The following is an 18,873-nucleotide window of genomic DNA, read 5'->3' as shown; positions in this document are numbered from 1 at the left end:
CTAAGCCAAGCATAATTTTTCAGAAAACGACACAGTAAAGAAGTGTGATTGCTGTGACTTTTCAAGGACCTTTCTGACACACACAAAAAGTTAGGTTAGGAGAAAAATCAAATAAAGCAAGATAATTTAATAATTCAGTAGCACAATAATCTTCTTCAAGGATTTTTTTACAAAAAACAATGCAATTTTTTCAGCTAACAGCAAAATAAGATAGAGTGAAATCAAGTCAAGATGTATTAAAACTAATAAATGTTTAATATTTTAAATACATGTTTGCAGGTCTGTATGAAGTGTGGTGTGAAGTAGCATCTTGGATTGAGTAGCTTTTGCCTTCTCATTTTGAAAATGCTTCTCATACAGATGTTACAATATTTCTCACAAATGATCCCCATTTAGTCAAATATGCATGAACATAACCTTACATTTTAGTAGTTTATATGAAGATGATAATAATATTGTTTTCAAAAAACATTCACTTCAGAATTCTTTTCAAAATTGAGCATTTTCAGGCCCCAAAATTGCTTATAGTTTTCACGTTTTAATTGTAAAATACTGTCATAGTATAAAATTATACTATTTATCTAGTATATTTAGAAAAGGATTTGCACGTAGGCTGTCATGATAAATAATTTTTATAGATATAGTTTTTACAAAAATGTATCAAGTGATGCTATTGTCATTTAAAGACCGTTTTGTCACTGATTATAATGATTACACAACAGCAAAATAATGCAAAAACAATAGGCAATACATTTCAAGGGACAAATATTTTCATTCTTAACCCTTTCAAGTTTTAAATTCACTTATGGACCGCCTGCATGACTTTATATAACGTGTTTTTTTTTTAAATGCATTGCTTAAACGTTTCTGTGGCAATGTTTCAGGATTATTATGTGACACACCAGGCACACACATTAATATGTGGCGACAGCACTACCTACTGTGCCACTGCGTTGCCAAAAACTACATATACATGGGTCGCTGATTCGAGCCTCGGCTGGGTCAGTTAGTGTTTACATGTTCTCCCTGCGTTCGCGTGGGTTTTCTCCGGGTGCTCCAGTTTCCCCCACAGTCCAAAGACATGCAGTACAGGTGAACTGGGTAGGCTAAATCGTCCATAGTGTATGAGTGTGTGTGTGTGTGAATGTTTCCCAGAGATGGGTTGCGGCTAGAAGAGCATCCGCTGCGTAAAAATGTGCTGGATAAGTTGCTGGGCAAGTTTTTTATATAAGTGGATCAAATAAGAGTTGCATTGTAAAAATTAAAAAAGCTATCATTTTTTAAGTCATATATTAAGTTTTTAGTTATGGTTCCCTCAAAATTATTCCGCATAAATCCGCAGATTTTTTACAAAATTCTCAGCAGAAATAGCAAAAAATGTCTGAAGATTCTGCCTGGCCATAGTACTCGCTAAGTGTCGCATTTTGATACATTTTTGCATGTATTTGAGCATTTAAGCTCACCTTAAGGGGACTACATGGTGTTTGTTTTGAAAATCTCAGAGGCTGAGCACACGCACACAGCAGCATGCGTTCTCTTTCACGCCTTTAAAAAACATGAATTAATCAAATGCACATCAATAAATGAAGAAATGGAGCTTTGCAGTGAAACAATGCATATGACGCAATAATTATCTAGAGTAATGTTTTTTTGATAATTGTTGGAAGCCAAAATTGAAATCTAAACTGATTTTTAATTAAATTGCACATATACATACACATACACATACATATGTACAGTGGGAGAAGTAAGTATTGAACATGTCACTATTTTTTCACCTATTTCTAAAGGCGTTGGTCACTTGAAATTTTCCTCGGATGTCAGAAACAACCAAACGAATCCATATATATACAAATAAAACAAATCTAATTAGTTTACAAATTAAGTTATGTTTAATAAAATTAAATGATGCAGGGACACAGTACTAAACACATGAAAAAGGGAGGTATAGAAAGAAAGTGCAAGCTCAGACAGCAGCTGAAATCTCTTAGTAGTTCTTCAGCAACCCTCTGACCTTTCTCTTGTAAATTAATATTAGCTGCTTTAGTCCAACATCTACATTATCAGGATGATGATGATGAAACCAGGGTGGACATTTCATCAAGAAAATGATTCAAAACACATATTATATACATTTCATGGGTTCAGTCCTTTCTCCATCTGTTATTCTATTGTTATTACAAATACTCATTTTTCAGATTTTTTTTGTTTTGTTTTATTTTTATGTTTGTATTATTTGTGTTTTTACCAAAATCTGGTTTAATTCCATGTCCAGAGCTCCTTCAGAAAAATTATTCCCAAGAAAAAACATGACGTGTTTAATACTTATTTTCTCCGCTGTATATATTTACAGTACACTGTAAAACAATTTACTGATATCAATTGATGTAATTTGACAAATATATGGCTGATGATTGCATTGCTTTCACAGCAAAATACTGTATGTAAATTTACAACAAGTTACAGTGAGGTAGTTAACGGTAATTTACTGTGATTTTGTTACATTAAATTACTGTAAAATTTCAGCTATAAAGTGTAACTTCACAGTAGATAGTAGTGTCCATTACTGTGACTTCACCTTTTAGAATTTTTACCTTGTAGAATTAACTGTATTTTACTGTAAAGCAGGCTTTCCTCTGCTAATCAGTCTGACATTTACCCTGACTTTGAAATCATTTTGGGTGTTTAACAATGTTTGGTTTTATGAATCAATTACTTTCAGTTTATTGGGTTTTTAAATAAGCACAAAGTTATGTTCAATAAAAATTTGTTTATATTTTCATGTTAACCATTACTAATTAAAATTTAAAAAATGGAGCAGTGCACCCAAAAATTTAAATTTACTTTGACATTCACGTTGTTTTAATACAAGATGATTTTCTTTTAATTTATTTTTGAAGATGTAACCAAATTGTTTTTGGGGCTGCAATAGCATTCGGTTATTTTTAAATATCAAAAAAGTGCCAATACTAGCTTAACAGTTCATTTGTATTAATGTCTATGTTGAATGAAATAAAAATTAAAAATCTGAATTTTTGAGTGATTTGTTAGTCCTATAACTAACATGTAAAGAATATAGCCCTTTTTACAGTAATTTGCTGTGATCATGCTAATTTGATTAATTTCACAATAAAATTCTGAGTACACTGCATTACTGTAAAATTTTACAGTTAAATCATGTAAAGTCATACTAATGTCATTTACAGTGAAAAAATACAGTAACATGTCTTTTGCTCTAATGTGGGCAGTAAAAGTTTCAGTTTCACTCCATCCACACATGTTGGCCTTTTTACTGGTCAACAAAATTTTGATCCATTCTCCTCGAAACTGCTTAAATCATCTCTTCTGTTGGTGTGTGGCCGTGATCATCTCATCCGAACACCTGAAAGCCATTTATCTCCAAATGCTTGTCAACAACACCATCACGTTTGCAGCATCTTATCTGCCTCCCGCAGCTTGATGGCACCAAAGAATCAAAGGAAACAAAATCCAGATCAAAAACTTCCTCCCGATGCCTGGTGTGTTTGACATTTAACTAGAAAAAAAGTGCTGGAGGGATTCCAGAAGTAATTGCACTTTTATTTGATGTTCATTGGATGCCGTTGCCAGTTGTGCTTCGGAGCCTGAGTGTTGGCATTCGGCCTGGTGCTACAAGGCGCAATGTTTTCACGGTTTCGACACGCCAAAGCGAAGTGACAGGAGATACACCACACAGGCACAGCAGATGCTTCCCAGCCAATGTTTATTGGGAAAAAAAAACAGACATCCCTGCTCTAATAAGACAGATGGATGAATTAATAGCCGCTATAATATTTCCTTGAGTTCACAGACGGACGGAGATGAGACCTGGTAGGTGATGAAGGGTTCTGGGTGAGCCGGAGGAGAGATTGCTTTCATTTTTAAGATGTTCAGAAAACAGGAGAAAGGACAGGACAGACAGGATGATAGGTTTGAATGAAAAAGTGGTTGATAGAAAGAGAGCAGGAGAGAATGAGAAAACGGCGCAGGAGGACACTGGGTTATAAATACTCACACGGTGAAGGTTTTTAATTGTCTCTGGGTGGTTTTGATTTCACAACATTTGGGAGCTCATTTAGGAAGTTTAAAAGGGAGAATGGTTTATTCATGAAGCACTTGCAAACCAGTTGAAATGCCTAGTGAGTATTTAAAACAAAGACCGCAAACTCAAATGTCAATCATTAAATATGCTAAATTAATTAATGAATTAAAATAAGGTTAAATGGTTCATATAAATCTTATGGGACAAGTACTTTTCGATACCGTTCTCTGATAAAGTTTACAATATAAATCCTTAAAAAAGGTTAATAGGGGGAAAAATAGCATAATGCCTCATTATAATTATAAAAAGACAGTTGAAGATGTTTTTATGAAACCTGAAAAAAATGATCTGAAAAGTCCTTCCAATCAAGACTTTCTTTCTTACTTTTTTTGTTTGTCTAATTCACATAAATCAAGTTTAAATACAAATCTTCGGAAGACTTTGAGGTTTGTTTCTTAAGAAATATATAAAAAAAAAAAACTTGCTTAAACTGAGAAACTCTTCACTATAAATCATTTTAGCTGCAAAATATCAAAATATATTGATAAATGCATATATATATATATATATATATATATATATATATATATATATATATATATATATATATATATATATATATATATATATATATATATATATATATATATATATTAGATATTAAACATGGCTATTTTATAACATATTTATAATTTTCTACAATATGTTTATATTGATTTTATTTTATATAAAAAAAATTCTCTCTTTTCTTTGTTATAAATACAGTTGAAGTCAGAATTATTAACCCCACTTTGATTTTTTTTCCTTTTTTAAATATTTCTCAAATGTTTAACAGATTCAGGAAATTTTCATAGCATGTCTGATAATATTTTTTCTTCAGGAGAAAGGCTTATTTGTTTTATTTGCCAAAATAAAAGCAGTTTTATAAAACCCATTTTAAGGTCAAAATTATCAGCCCCATTAAGCTACTTTGTTTTTCAATAGTCTACGGAACAAACCATTGCTAAAGAATAACTTGCCTAATTACCCTATCCTGCCTAGTTAACCTAATTAACCTAGTTAAGCCTTTAAATGTCACTTTAAGCTGTATAGAAGTGTCTTGAAAAATATCTAGTAAAATATTATTTACTGTTATCATGGCAAAGATAAAATAAATCAGTTATTAGAAATGGGTTATTAAAACTATTATGTTTAGAAATGTGTTGAACAAAATCTTCTCTCAGTTAAACAGAAATTGGGGAAAGAAGAAAAAAGGGGGCTAATAATTTAGGGTGGCTAATAATTCTGACTTCAACTGCATATATATATATATATATATATATATATATATATATATATATATATATATATATATATATATATATATATATATATATATATATTTACAGTATTTAATTTCATTTGTTTAACGGAAGTGCTCAGTGTGAGAAGTGTTTTATTTTGAATTGTTTACTATAATGGATATAAACGGATACACAGATGTAGATCGCACATGGTCACCGCGTCGCAGCTGTGCGGTTTGTAACAGCCTAAAGGTTTAGCTTCAGGTTTAATTAGAGAACAAGAAACTGTCACTTCATATTTAATGTGTTTGTTGTATTTAGTTTGTTTTGTATATTGCATTTAAGTGATGTCTGTTTATTTGTATATATTGACTTTCATGTTTGTTTCACGGTTTGCTTACATTGTCTTACATCTTTGTACACAAAGCTCTTAAGGTGGGGTCGATTTTCTGGAGAATTGTGTGAATGCACTCAAATAAATACTGGGAAAACACCAGTGAAACAGTCAATCCTTTCTTTAGCCAGGTAGCTACACCATTTTGCCACTGATTATACAACAGCAAATTAATGTAAATAGACAAACACTTGCAAGGGAAAAACGATTTCATTTATAACCCTTTCATACACAAGTTTTAAAGTGGACCCACTGCACGACTTTTTTAATGTGACCGTTATTTATAATGCATACTTTAAAGTTTCTTTGGCAATGCTTTGAATTTATTATGTGACACATCAGAGATTGTTAATTTATTTATGTCATTTTTGTTTCTTTTTTTCCCTATTCTGCAAACATTGATGACAAACATCCAAAATATAATGTGAAATATTTATTATTCCAAATACAGTTGAAGTCAAAATTATTCGCCCTCCCGGCTAATAATTCAGGAGGGCTAATAATTCTGACTTCAACTGTATGTGTAAGAAAGAACATGTATTTCATCTTATCATGCTAGTCTCAGAGTAAATACAGAAATCAGAGCGTGAAATTTGACCTTTTAAGACCTTTTTTAAGACTCTTTCCATACATTTAAGACTTTATAACCACTTTTCATCCAGAAACACTGGCAAGATTTTAACTTACAGTATATTTACTAAATATTAATGTAAGAAACTAGCATATCAAGCATAATGTCAAATCTAGTAAGATGTCATTGACTTCATAAACTACACAGCGTCCTGATATTCACAGATTTGATTAAGGCAAACTTTAGCATACAACTATACATTGCATAGTCAAAAATAATTCAAAATTTAATACCTTGCAAAATAGCATTTAAAACTTTGTAATACTTTTTAAGGGCCTTAAATTTCTCTACATTAATTAAACAACTTTTAATACTTTTTAAGACCTGCGCTGTTGGATTAGAGCTGCTGGATTTACAACCTAAAAAGTTTAAGGTCATGTTCATGAATTGTGCAATATTTTAATATATTGATTATAGAGACAAAAACAAACCTAAGTTGCAGCCTTTCATGGATCAGGTGATCAAATCAAAAATCACCATGTGCAAAATTGAGCATCCATGTGACAAAAAAGTCAGATTCTGAATGACATACTTTCCATTAAATGAATAAAAATGCAAATAGCTTTCTTCTAGTTTCACAAGCCTTATCAGTTCACACCAGGTGAAAACAGACACCAAACAGAGTTAGATACAGAGACTTTCAGAAAGTTGTTGGAAAGCGTGGTGTAACTGTAGGCCATAATGTGGAAAAATGCATATGTACACCACACTGTGTCCAGCGAGAGCGAGAGACTTTCAGATGTCTTTAATGCATCAAACGCACTTAAAGTTGTTTATGACCTCAGAAGGAGTGGGAGAAAGAGAGATAAAGATACAAAGACAGCATAAAAGCATGAGGGGGTGGAGTGGAAACATCGACACCACAGCGCTGACAGATAATTCAGATTTTGTTTGGTCGAGGACCACTGTTGTGTTTATGTACAGCAAACTCAAGTGGGAGGATGTTGTTTGAATGCTCGGAATACATAAAAGGCTTTTAATTTTCATAATAGTCCTTGATTCTGAACAAAAAAAGAAATGATGGGAAAATCGCAAGGGCAATTTCGCCGGCTCGAGATTAAAATACAAAAACATCAATCAATCATAATCTCGTTGTCTACTGATGGTCCTAAATTTATTTCCACTTACTCAGCTTTAAATATGACAGAAAGAGACTTTGCTTTCCACTTCCAGTGCTGTCCTACAAGGTGACTGATAAAACTGTGAGTAAATGAGACAAGTGTTCAGCCTCCGTATTTTATTCTAGACAGTACGGTTTTCATATTCAATTTATTCTTTTGGTTCAGTTCCATAAGCATTCATCTATGAGCCCAAATTCTCAACGATTCTCATTTATTTTTTGCTATCCAAGGCCATGCTAAGGGTAGAAATAAAAGATAAGCAAATGCATAAGAACTCACTTGAGAGTGACGCAGCCGCTGCCAGAAGGTGGTGCTGTCCAAAACACCTGTATCCGCGTGCGTCTCCTGGGAATGCTCTCTGTGACGGCTGGAGGACAGTTGGTCATGAACTGTGTGTCGCTTTCATCAATGAGCTGTAGGACAGGGAACATTGGCACTGAGGTCAGTATGATTTTCCGAAATAATGGTGAGGCAGGTTTGTTTTTGAAATGCACTTTGGTGCAACTGCGCTGTTAGCTCACCAAACTGAGATTTTGTTAATCTCAGTAAACAATGCAAATAAATGTGTTATGAATAAAGGACTTTACTAACAAAGTTACTTTTTTTCAGTAGCAAATAATCAAACTACAGTAATTTCTGCTTCCCCTGTTAAAATGCCATTTCCGTTACTCACGATAAAGTGTTATAAAATTGCTGTATAATTAACTGAACTCAAGTTATATACATATATATCAGCATGGTGGCACAGTGGGTAGCACAATCGCCTCACAGCAAGAAGGTTGCTGGTTCAAGCCCCAGCTGGGTTAGTTGGCATTTCTGTGTGGACTTTGCATGTTCTCTACGCGTTCGCATGGGTTTTCTTCAGGTGCTCCGGTGTACCCCACAAGTCCAAAAACATGTGGTATAGGTGAATTGGGTGAGCTAAAATTGTCCATAGTGTATAGCCTAAGTCAGAATTATTAGCCCCCCTGTTTATGTCTTTCCCCAATTTCTTTTTAGCGAAGAGAAGATTTTTTAAAACAAATTTTTAAACATAATTGTTTTGATAACTCATTATTTTATCTTTAACTAGATATGTTTCCTATACAGCTTAAAGTGACATTTAAAGGCTTATCTAGGTTCATTAGGTATAGGCAGTTTAGGGTACTTAGGCAAGTTATTGTATAATGATGGTTTGTTCTGTAGTCTATCGAAAAATATATAGTTTAAAGGGGCTAATAATTTTGACTTTAAATAGGCTTTTAAAAATTTAAAAACTGATTTTATTCTAACCAAAATAAAACAAATACTATTTTCTCCAGAACAAAAGATTTTATCAGACATACTGTGAAAATGTGTTAAACTCTGGTAAACATCATTTGGGGAAACATTTTAAAAAGAAAAAAAAAATTAAATGGGGGGCTAATAATTCTGACTTCAACTTTATGCGTGTAAATGAGTGTGTATGGATGTTTCCCAGTGATGGTTTGCAGCTGGAAGGGCATCCGCTGCGTAAAACATATGGTAAATAAGTTGGCGGTTTATTCCCCTGTAGTAACTCAAGATTAATAAAGGGACTGAGCCGAAAAGAAAATGAATGAATGAATGAATGAATGAATGAATGAATGAATGAATGAATGAATGAATGAATGAATGTATGCAGGCATTCCCAAATTTTTAGCCCATGACCCCCAAAATAACACCAGTGATTAACAACTTTCCAACAAATCTTTATCACTCACGTACAGTAAATCAAAAATAAATAAAAAATAAAACCAAAAATTTACTTGCTGTGCTCAAATAAATGTGCCCATCCATTTTATTAGGAGATGTTCATGTTATATATAAATAAAGTAATAAATTACTATTAAAATTTGTCTGTGCTACATAGCACAGAATGTTTTAATATATGCATACAGATGAAGTCAGAATTATTAGCCCTCCTTTGTTTTTTTTTTGTTTTTTTTTTCTGTTTTAAATATTTCCCAAACGATGTTTAACAGAGCAAGGAAATTTTCACAGTATGTCTTATAATGTATTTTCTTCTGGAGAAAGTCTTATTTGTTTTATTTCAGCTAGAATAAAAGCAGTTTTTATTAAAAAAATAAATAAATAAATTTATGGACAAAATTATTAGCCCCTTTAAGCAATTTTTTTTATAGTCTACAGAACAAACCATCGTTATACAATAACTTGCCTAATTACCCTAACTTGCCTAGTTAACGTAATTAACCTAGTTAAGCCTTTAAATGTCACTTTAAGCTGTATAGAAGTGTCTTGAAAAATATCCAGTCAAATATTACTTTTAAAAAATAATACTTTTTTTTCTGGCATACCAGCTGCAGGAAATAAACCGTAAAATTATGGGTTTTTTTTTTTACAGTGTACTATATATGTATAATTGATATAAGTGATTATAGGTATAACATGGACAGGACTTGATTCTGTCTATAGGAATTAATTGCATTGTTGTGTCTTTTGGTCAATCTTATACGACTGACATGTTGCCCCGCCCTCTCAGAAAGCAAATATGTGTCATCAGAAAAGAGACTACCTTTTGGGCAAATGAATTTTAAAATGTGATTTTCACAAATAAATCAGTTATAATAAATGCAACAATATTCCATTAAAAAAATGCCAGGCTGAATTTAAACAACAAACCTATAAGGTCAAACTTGAAACAACATGAAAATGAGCTCATACTCTTTTTCCGGCTGAGCTACTTCTTTATCAGATGAGGAAATCAAATCAAAACAAGAACAGCAAGAGTCTGATAGATTTTATTTTTGCTTCTTTGTTTCCAACTAATCACCAGACTAGTACTGTAAATGAGCTCAGTGCTGAATCTAATTTCATTTGTGGGCTAAAATGACTAACCATAAACAACAGGCTGTTTCAACATCTCTGAGTACAGAAGACAAATAGTTGTAACTTACAGTTGTTTTACTTCATATAAGAGCTTATGTTAACCCACAAGGCATCCTGAAACACTTAACAACCAGGATCAGCAACTTTTGGGGACAAATTATTTAAAATTATAAAAAATGCATCGCTGCCATGAGCACAAATTAATTGGCTTTCTTAATCTACGCCCAATAATAGTGTTTTTCTTTATCATTTAGTCATAATTTTATAAATGACTGCTTCCATGATTGCTAAGAATGTAATTGAAACATTCATTTTTAATAAACTTATTTCATTAAATGCTTTCCTCAGGCAGTGATGGTAAAAAGTTGATTGCACCAAGCAAATAGTAGAGTTTAGTAAAAGAAAATGATATAATGAGCCTAATTTCTAAAAGAAAATGATGTGTTTATGCTAAAGAAGAACAACAGGGAATTTAATTGCACATTGTGTCTTTTTAAGATAGATTTTATTTTTTAGTTATTAAACAATATTTTCATTTGGTCGCAAATGGTTACCCTTGACTTTTGTAGGAAAGATAAAATAAAATTATGAAATAAAATAAAATAAAATAAAAAAGAAGATTTAATGTCACTCTTTTATATCATATCCCACATGTTATTTTGCACATATCAATTTATATTAGGGCTTCACGATACTGGAGAAATTTTACATGCCGTTATTTTTTTATTTATTTTTTTATTTCTCTGCAATATATATTGCAATATAAATGCATTTTCACTAATGTTTTAAATAGCTCTATTTAGAAAGTCATTACTTTAGACTGAATGGGAGATTGTATAGGTTAGTGAAATTTAAAAATATTTTGATTGTAATTTATTATATACATATATAGTATAATAAACGAACTATAGTCATAAACCCAATAGAGCAAATATCAAAGTAAAATAAACCGAGAGAGAATAACAGTATTCAGGTACAGAAATGGAATAATCAAATGTAAAATAACGCTGCATAATCTTCATCATATAAATAATTCAATAAAATGAATCTTTATTGAATTTCCTTATGCACTACTAAAATGTTTTAAATGCTCCTAAAATGATCAGACCTTAAAAACACATGCAGATGATAAACTTTCACTCTATAATGGTTCAATTCTGCTGTGACTCCACAAATCTCATCTATAATCCTAACTCAACATTGCTGCGATGTGACTATTGCAAACGCACAGATTGCAATATTAATGCTTAAACGTTATTGTGGAGCCCTAATTTAGTTGTTAAAATATTAATAAAATAAACAGATTTAAATGTCTTCCAGATATATATTGCTGTAATGCAACTGAGTTTGTAACTGACAGTTGTGTGCTACTTAAACCTGGAGCTAATGATAACCCATGAGGCAATATTTTGACACACTTACTGTAACAACTAAGATCACCAACTTCTGTTGCAACTTTTGTGAAAATATTTCAGAATTTGAGAAAAAAATACAGCTACAATCCGCATACATGTTCACAGTAAAAAATGCTGGGTTCCACACAATCGATTTGTGTTGGGAAAACATGACTGAACTAAGTCAACTTATTTGTTTTCACAAATTGAAGTGGATTGAACATAAAACAATTTAATGGTTCCAACAAAATAAATCAAGAATTGTTTTGTTTTAACTCATTTTATAAAAGTAGTTTGAACTACAGTAAACATAATTTTTTTGAGTGTAGAGTACAATTTAAAAAATTGCACACAATTCATCCATGTTGTCCTAACACAAATCGATAAAGTTAACTATTAGCAATTAAGTGCATTGAACATAAAAAACTAAGTTCTTCCAAAAAAAAATCCAAGAATTGTATTGTTTTAGTTCTTTTTAAAGAATTTAACAAGCAACAAAAATTATTATTTTCTAGTGTATATAAATATATGCACAATTATAACACTCATCTTTATTTATTCATATTTTTATAAATTACTGCAACTGCTACACTGAAAAAAGTGTTGCATGCAGAACTGTTGCAAACAATTTATTTGTGTTGAATTTAAACAAACAAATTAAATTGAACAAACTTCAACTTAATTTGTTTGTTTAAATTCAACACAAATAAATTGTTTACAACCACTTAACGTAAAAAAATTGAGTAAATCCAAGGAATCATGTTTGAATAATTTTTTTTCAGTGTACTATAACAAATTAAAAAATGTAAATATCCATTGTTCATAATAATTTCTTCTGGTGTTTGGGTTAAAGGAAAATACATCATATTTAAATAGTGTTAAATCTTATGGCAATATTGTGACATTAAACAACCCTGGTGACCAACATTATGTCAACATTTGAGAAAAATGTATGGTTACATAAGATATTGAGTGTTAGTGAATAAAGTAAAGTTTTTGTGTGCAGAAATATACTAGTTTAGCTGTTCACCATAGACTTTTAAGTAAATAGTTTAAAATCAGAAATATTAAACCCTCTTTGATTTTTTTTTTTCTTTTTTTAAGCATTTCCTAAATTATGCTTAACAGAGCAAGGAAATTTTCACAGTGTGTCAGATAATATATTTTTTTCTCCAGGAGAAAGTCTTATTTTTTTTTAAACCATTTTAAAGTCAATATTATTAGCCCTTTTAAGCAATATTTTTTTTTCGAAATTCAACAGAACAAACCATCATTATGCAATGACTTGACTAATTACCCTAACCTGCCTAATTAACCTAGTTAAGCCTTTAAATGTCACTTTAAAATGTCTTAAAAAATATCTAGTCAAATATTATTTACTGTCTTCATGGCAAAGATAAAATAAATCAGTTATTAGAAATTATTAAGTTTAGAAATGAGTGACGCAGTGGCGCAGTGGGTAGCACAATCGCCTCACAGCAAGAAGGTCGCTGGGTTACTGGTTCGATCCTCGCCTCAGTTGGCGTTTCTGTGTGGAGTTTGCATGTTCTGCGTTTGCATGGGTTTCCTCAGGGTGCTCCGGTTTCCCCCACAGTCCAAAGACATGTGGTACAGGTGAATAAGGTAGGCTAAATTGTCCGTAGTGTATGAGTGTGTGTGTATGTTTCCCAGAGATGGTTTGCGGCTGGAAGGGCATCCGCTCCGTAAAAACTTGCTGGATAAGTTGGCGGTTCATTCTGCTGTGGCGACCCCGGATTAATAGAGGGATTAAGCCGACAAGAAAATGAATGAATGAATGAAGTTTAGAAGTGTGTTGAAAAAATCTCTACGTTAAACAAAAATTGGGGAAAAAAATAAACAGGGGTTCTAATAATTCAGGGGGGTAATAATTCTGACTTTAACAGTTTATAATGAATAGATGAAAATAAAACTAATAAATAAATAAATAAATAAATAATGCTTATCAACATTATAATTTCTTAATAAACATAAATAAATATATATTAATAGAAAAATAATGCTATTGCTGAATGTATTCTTAAAATAAAATGTTAGTCGATATAAATATTTATTGCCTTATTTAATGAGATTTTATAGAAAGAATAAAATTAAATTGAATTAAAAAAATTAAATCAAATAAATAAATAAAATAAAATAATATAATTAAATTGGTGACACGGTGGCTTAGTGGTTAGCACTGTCGCCTCACAGAAAGAAATCGCTGGTCTCTCCCACAGTCCAAAGACATGGGCAACAGATAAACTGAATAAACTAAATTGGCCATAGTGTATGAGTGTGTATGGGGATTTCTCAGAACTGGGTGGCAACTGGAAGGGCATCCGCTGTGTAAAACATATGCTGGACATATTTATTCCGCCAACTTAAACATATGCTGGATACGTTGGCGGTTCATTCCACTGTGGTGACTCACGATAAATAAAGGGACTAACCCAAATAAATTAGTGAAAAAAAAATTACGTTTAAATAAATTAAATTAAAAATAAAACAATGACGATTTTTCTTCCCATCTTCAATATCCCTTTATTCTACTTTTGCACATTGTATTTTTATTATATGTTTTTTATATATATATATATATATATATATATATATATATATATATATATATATATATATATATATATATATATATACATATATATTTATATATATGTATTTAATATAATATATATTTATCAAATATATATCAAATTAATTATAAAGGGTGTGCACTTTATTTTCTACAAGTAAAAATAAATAAATACATACATACATAAAAATAACAATAGCAGCACACAAAGCCTTCCACACATATATTGCTGCTACTGTTTATAAAACCCCATTGTCCAAGGGGATGGAAAATTCCAGTGGGGATGGAAAAGTACAATTTTGTTTGCATGTTTCAAAACGAAAATCGCTGCCAAATGTCCATCGAAGAGTAAAATCCTTGCGCGTGGTGCATAAAGTCCTTCCTCCCTCTTTCTCACTCCCTCTCGTTCTCTCCATTTCCACTCCCCACTCTTTCTCTCACATACACACACGCACACAGAACCCCCAAAAATGCACACAGAATCCTCTCCTTCTGTCCTTCACTTCAGCAAAGAACATAAAGGCTGCAATTTTGGCATCTCAAGCAACCTTGTCGCACCCTTGTTCAAAAAAAAAGAAAAAAAGAAAAAGAAAACAGTGAACCGGAAACGTCTGAATTGATAGGGAAACTAGGCTAAAGATATGCTTGGACTGTAAGACTATGCAATAGAAAAATCTCTGGGTGTTTATTTTAAAAGAGGCCATAAAGACGCTTGCACTGTTTCCTGGGTCTGTAAGTGGCTGTCTTGAAACCAGCTGGGGGAAAAGTTGTAGGAAAACAGAAGAGAAGAGAGAAGTGTGTTTGTTTTAATTGTGGCTCCTGGCGAGGCTGTGTGGCCCCGGCTCCTGGGGGACAGCGAAAGACGCTTTCTGTTTGCTCTTTTAAACTCTGCCTCTTTCAGTTTGTCTCTCTCTCGCACGCGAAAAAAAACGTCTCCTGGAGGAATTGAGGATGTTGCATCTTCAAGTGGGTTCCTCTGAGAGATTAAGCAAAACGAACGGCAAGATGTTTTTCGATGTTTATTCCGCCCGTGCTGGTTTTGGCCTGAGAGTTGTTTGTCAATTCACACTAGCATAAGAAGTGTAACAGCTTTGTATATGAACTGTCACGATGACTGATGAATGTGAATATTTTGAAAAGCACGGTAAACATACAGAGGGAGCAAAACAGCTCGGAAACTTTTCAGGGGTTTAAAGGGGAAATATTACATCGCCTTTCGTAAGATGTCAAAATAAATGTGCGGTGTCCCCGGAATGAGTGAAAGTTCTCATTAAAATACCTCACAGATCATTTATGCCAGATTTAGGTTTGCCTCTATTCGGTTTGAGCAAAAACATGTCTTTTTTTTGTGCATGTCCTTTAAAGTCTGTGCAAATTGAAAGTTTTATTTCAGTCATGATGACATATGTGTACACTTGAAGTAATAATTATTATTCCTGTGTTTTTTTGATTCTATAATATTTATTCTTCTGGAAAAAGTCTTATTTGTTTAATTTTGGCTAGAAAAAAAATTTTTTTGTTTTATTTCAGAAAGAAATAATTTTAAATTTTAAAGGGCACCTAGGTTACCACTTTTTTCAGATTTAATATAAGTCTTTTGCGTCTCTAGAATGTGTATATAAAGTTTCAGATCAAAATACCCATCAGATTTTTCATTATACCTTTTACAAGACGCTGTCTTATACTGATTTCCAGCAGGGGGTGGTTTTGTCGTACTGCGCCTTTAAGACGATTCTTTCCCGCCCACTATTTCTACATGCCTCCTCCCTCAGATGCGTCAGACAACAGACAGACTTAAAGGAAGGAGGTCTCACGTAGCGTTTGTGAGATACTACAGTAAGAACTAACCTTTACTAATCAGTATTGTGAAGTTGTATTAATGAGTCACACACAATATCGTTACAAAGTTAACGCGCGCACGCGCACACACACACACACACACGAACACACACACACACGAACACACACACTCAGGCAGGCAGGCAGACAGAGCGCGCTTAGCTTAGTTAAGGCTAACCTCAAGCACTGTGTGGATATCTGTTATGCTAATGTACAAAATAAACCTGATTTAACTTCCATAAACCGGGATTGAAGCATCTTCTTTTATAATTGTTCTGACACGCGGCTGTGCTGATGAAGTAAAGCTGAAGTAAAACGCTGTAATTAATTACACACATACTCTGTTTTATAACACTTTAAACATGTGAAACTTACTCTTAATCACATTTGATGATGATTGCTGATCCTAGCGAACAGAACAGAGCTTTTATTCCCGGTTGCTTTGCGTATGTCTGTCTGGTCTTGTTGACATATACACGCGACTACCGGAACATGTTAATGCGCGCAGCTGTCAATCAATTCGGTGGGCGGGGGGATCGCACACCTACGTAATGGTGCGATCGATTTGAAAACAGCTCCAATTGGCCGACCCTTTTTTTTGTAGTTAAGTTGAAAAAAAAGGACTGGGTGTGTTCATATCACCCCAGTATGACGGTCTATATACTATACCAACCCACATATCTGTCCAAACAGCTTGAAAAGTAGATTTTTTACCATAGGTGCCCTTTAAGTAATTTTTAAAAACCCTTTTAAGGTAAATATTATCAGCCCTTATGTGCAAAATTATTTTTTGATTGTGTACAGAACAAACCACTGATCTGCCTTATAACCCTAACTAGCCTAATTGACCTGGTTAAGCCTTTTAATCAGATTTTAAGCTGAATACCAGTATCTTAAAAATATCCAGTAAAATATTATGTACTTTCATCATGGCAAAGATAAAAGAAGTCAGTTACAGTATTAGAAATTAAAACTATTATGTTTAGAAATGTGTTGAATAAATCTTCTTTGCTTTAAACAGATATTGAGGAAAAATATAGTGGGGCTCCCTTACACTCCTTTTCACACTTGTTGGATAAGAAATGCTCATTATTTTATAAAATTAAAGAAAATTAGGTACTTTCTTCACCGACCTAGCACTATTTTCATTAAACTGTGGGAACCCCTTCGAAAACAAGTTCAAGCTCTTCAGTATGACCCTGCACCTTCTGATTGAGTCCCCACCCCCCATCTCCCAGCTTATTACTGGATACTAGTTCTGGTCAACACATTGTAGACTTGTTTTTTTTTTCTGTATATAAGATTGCACTAATGTTTGTTTTTTGTTGTTGTTTTTTTATTTTTATTTTTAAGTTTTTTTCCTGTTTTTTTCTTTCCTTTTTTGCTCAAAATACTCTTTGGTGTGTTTGCTTATTATTATATGTTTATGTTGTCCTTTTTGTATTGTGACGAGCGTCCCAAAGGATCATCAGCGTCGCCCAGGAAACTAAGGAGAAACACCTGCAAGCCCTCAACTCAGACTGATCGGCCCCAGCTGCAGCCCATCAGCCGGCTTGCATTTAAACTGCAGCAACACAGCAGAACGGGGAGAAGTCTCTCCAGGAGAACAAGCACTAACTCGCTCTCTCTCTATTTTCCCAGACAGCAGCTGAGAACCTGCCGGAACCACAGAGGCACTTCAATAATCCACTGTCACACTGGGAAAGGAGCACAAAGAGCACACAAGCCACCAACCTAAATTCACCACTGGAAGAACCTTTTGTAAATAAACCACCCTCCGGGGCACTTATATGAGCTCTCACTTGTTGTGTGATTCTTCTCCCCGTGACATCTGGTGGAGAATGCGGGCAATTACAGAGAAGAATCACAGATAAGCGATCTCCTACCCCACACCATAATTATTATTAGGAGTATTTATAAAAAAAAAAAATTAAAAAAAAATAATAAAATTTTTTTTTTTTTGTTTTTCCAGTTTTGGTGATTCATTAGTGTGGCTCCTACAATTTATTTAGTTATTTATTTAGAATTATATTTATTTATTTTGGTTGCTTTTCTCTATAATCTTCAGGTGAACGGCCCCCGGTCCCCTCCCAGTATGGAAGAGATTCTCCAACGGCTCACTGAGGTTAGCATCCGCCAACAACAAATTGTGGAGCACCTTGCCACACGCCAGGGCAATACTGAGCAGGAACTCGCTGCCTTCCATGCCGCTGCCGCCCAAAGCATTCCGCTACCAGACCCCCGTGCCCAGGCCACAAAAATACTGCCAAAGCTCACTCCTTACGATGATGTGGAAGCTTTTCTGCAAATGTTTGAAAACACAGCCCATCGTGAAGGATGGCCACCCGAGGACTGGGCTCAGGTGTTGGCCCCCCTGTTAACCGGCGAGGCCCAACGTGCTTACTTCTCTCTCCCTACGGCCTCAGCAGAGAGGTATTCAGATGTAAAGAGAGAAATCCTGAGCCGGTTGGGATTGTCCTCAATCTGTGCAGCCCAGGGTTTCTTTGAATGGGAGTATAAACCCCGAGCACCAGCCCGTGCCCAGATAGCAGAACTCACACGATTGGCACACCACTGGTTGTTGGAAGGCAGTCCCACAGCGGAACAGGTAGCGGAACGTGTGATCGTGGATCGCGTGCTTCGAGCTCTCCCTCGCTCACACCGACGGGCGGTCGGTATGAGGAACCCCGTAACCTCACTGGACCTGGTGGAGG

The 18,873-nt window shown here is 33.6% G+C and overlaps 1 protein-coding gene across 2 annotated transcripts in view; it reads right to left on the bottom strand.

Moving 5' to 3' along the window:
* The window catches only part of spon1b (spondin 1b), a 153,355-nt gene that overhangs the window by 120,541 nt on the left and 13,941 nt on the right, over positions 1-18,873 (bottom strand). For both annotated transcript variants that reach the window (XM_005174346.5, NM_131517.1), the window contains 1 exon segment: positions 7,769-7,902. In XM_005174346.5, coding sequence (XP_005174403.1) covers positions 7,769-7,902 — 134 coding nt within the window.

This window comes from Danio rerio, chromosome 25 (genome assembly GCF_049306965.1).
Source record: "Danio rerio strain Tuebingen ecotype United States chromosome 25, GRCz12tu, whole genome shotgun sequence".
Taxonomy (NCBI): Eukaryota; Metazoa; Chordata; class Actinopteri; order Cypriniformes; family Danionidae; genus Danio; species Danio rerio.
This window is presented reverse-complemented; position numbering and strand designations above follow the sequence as displayed.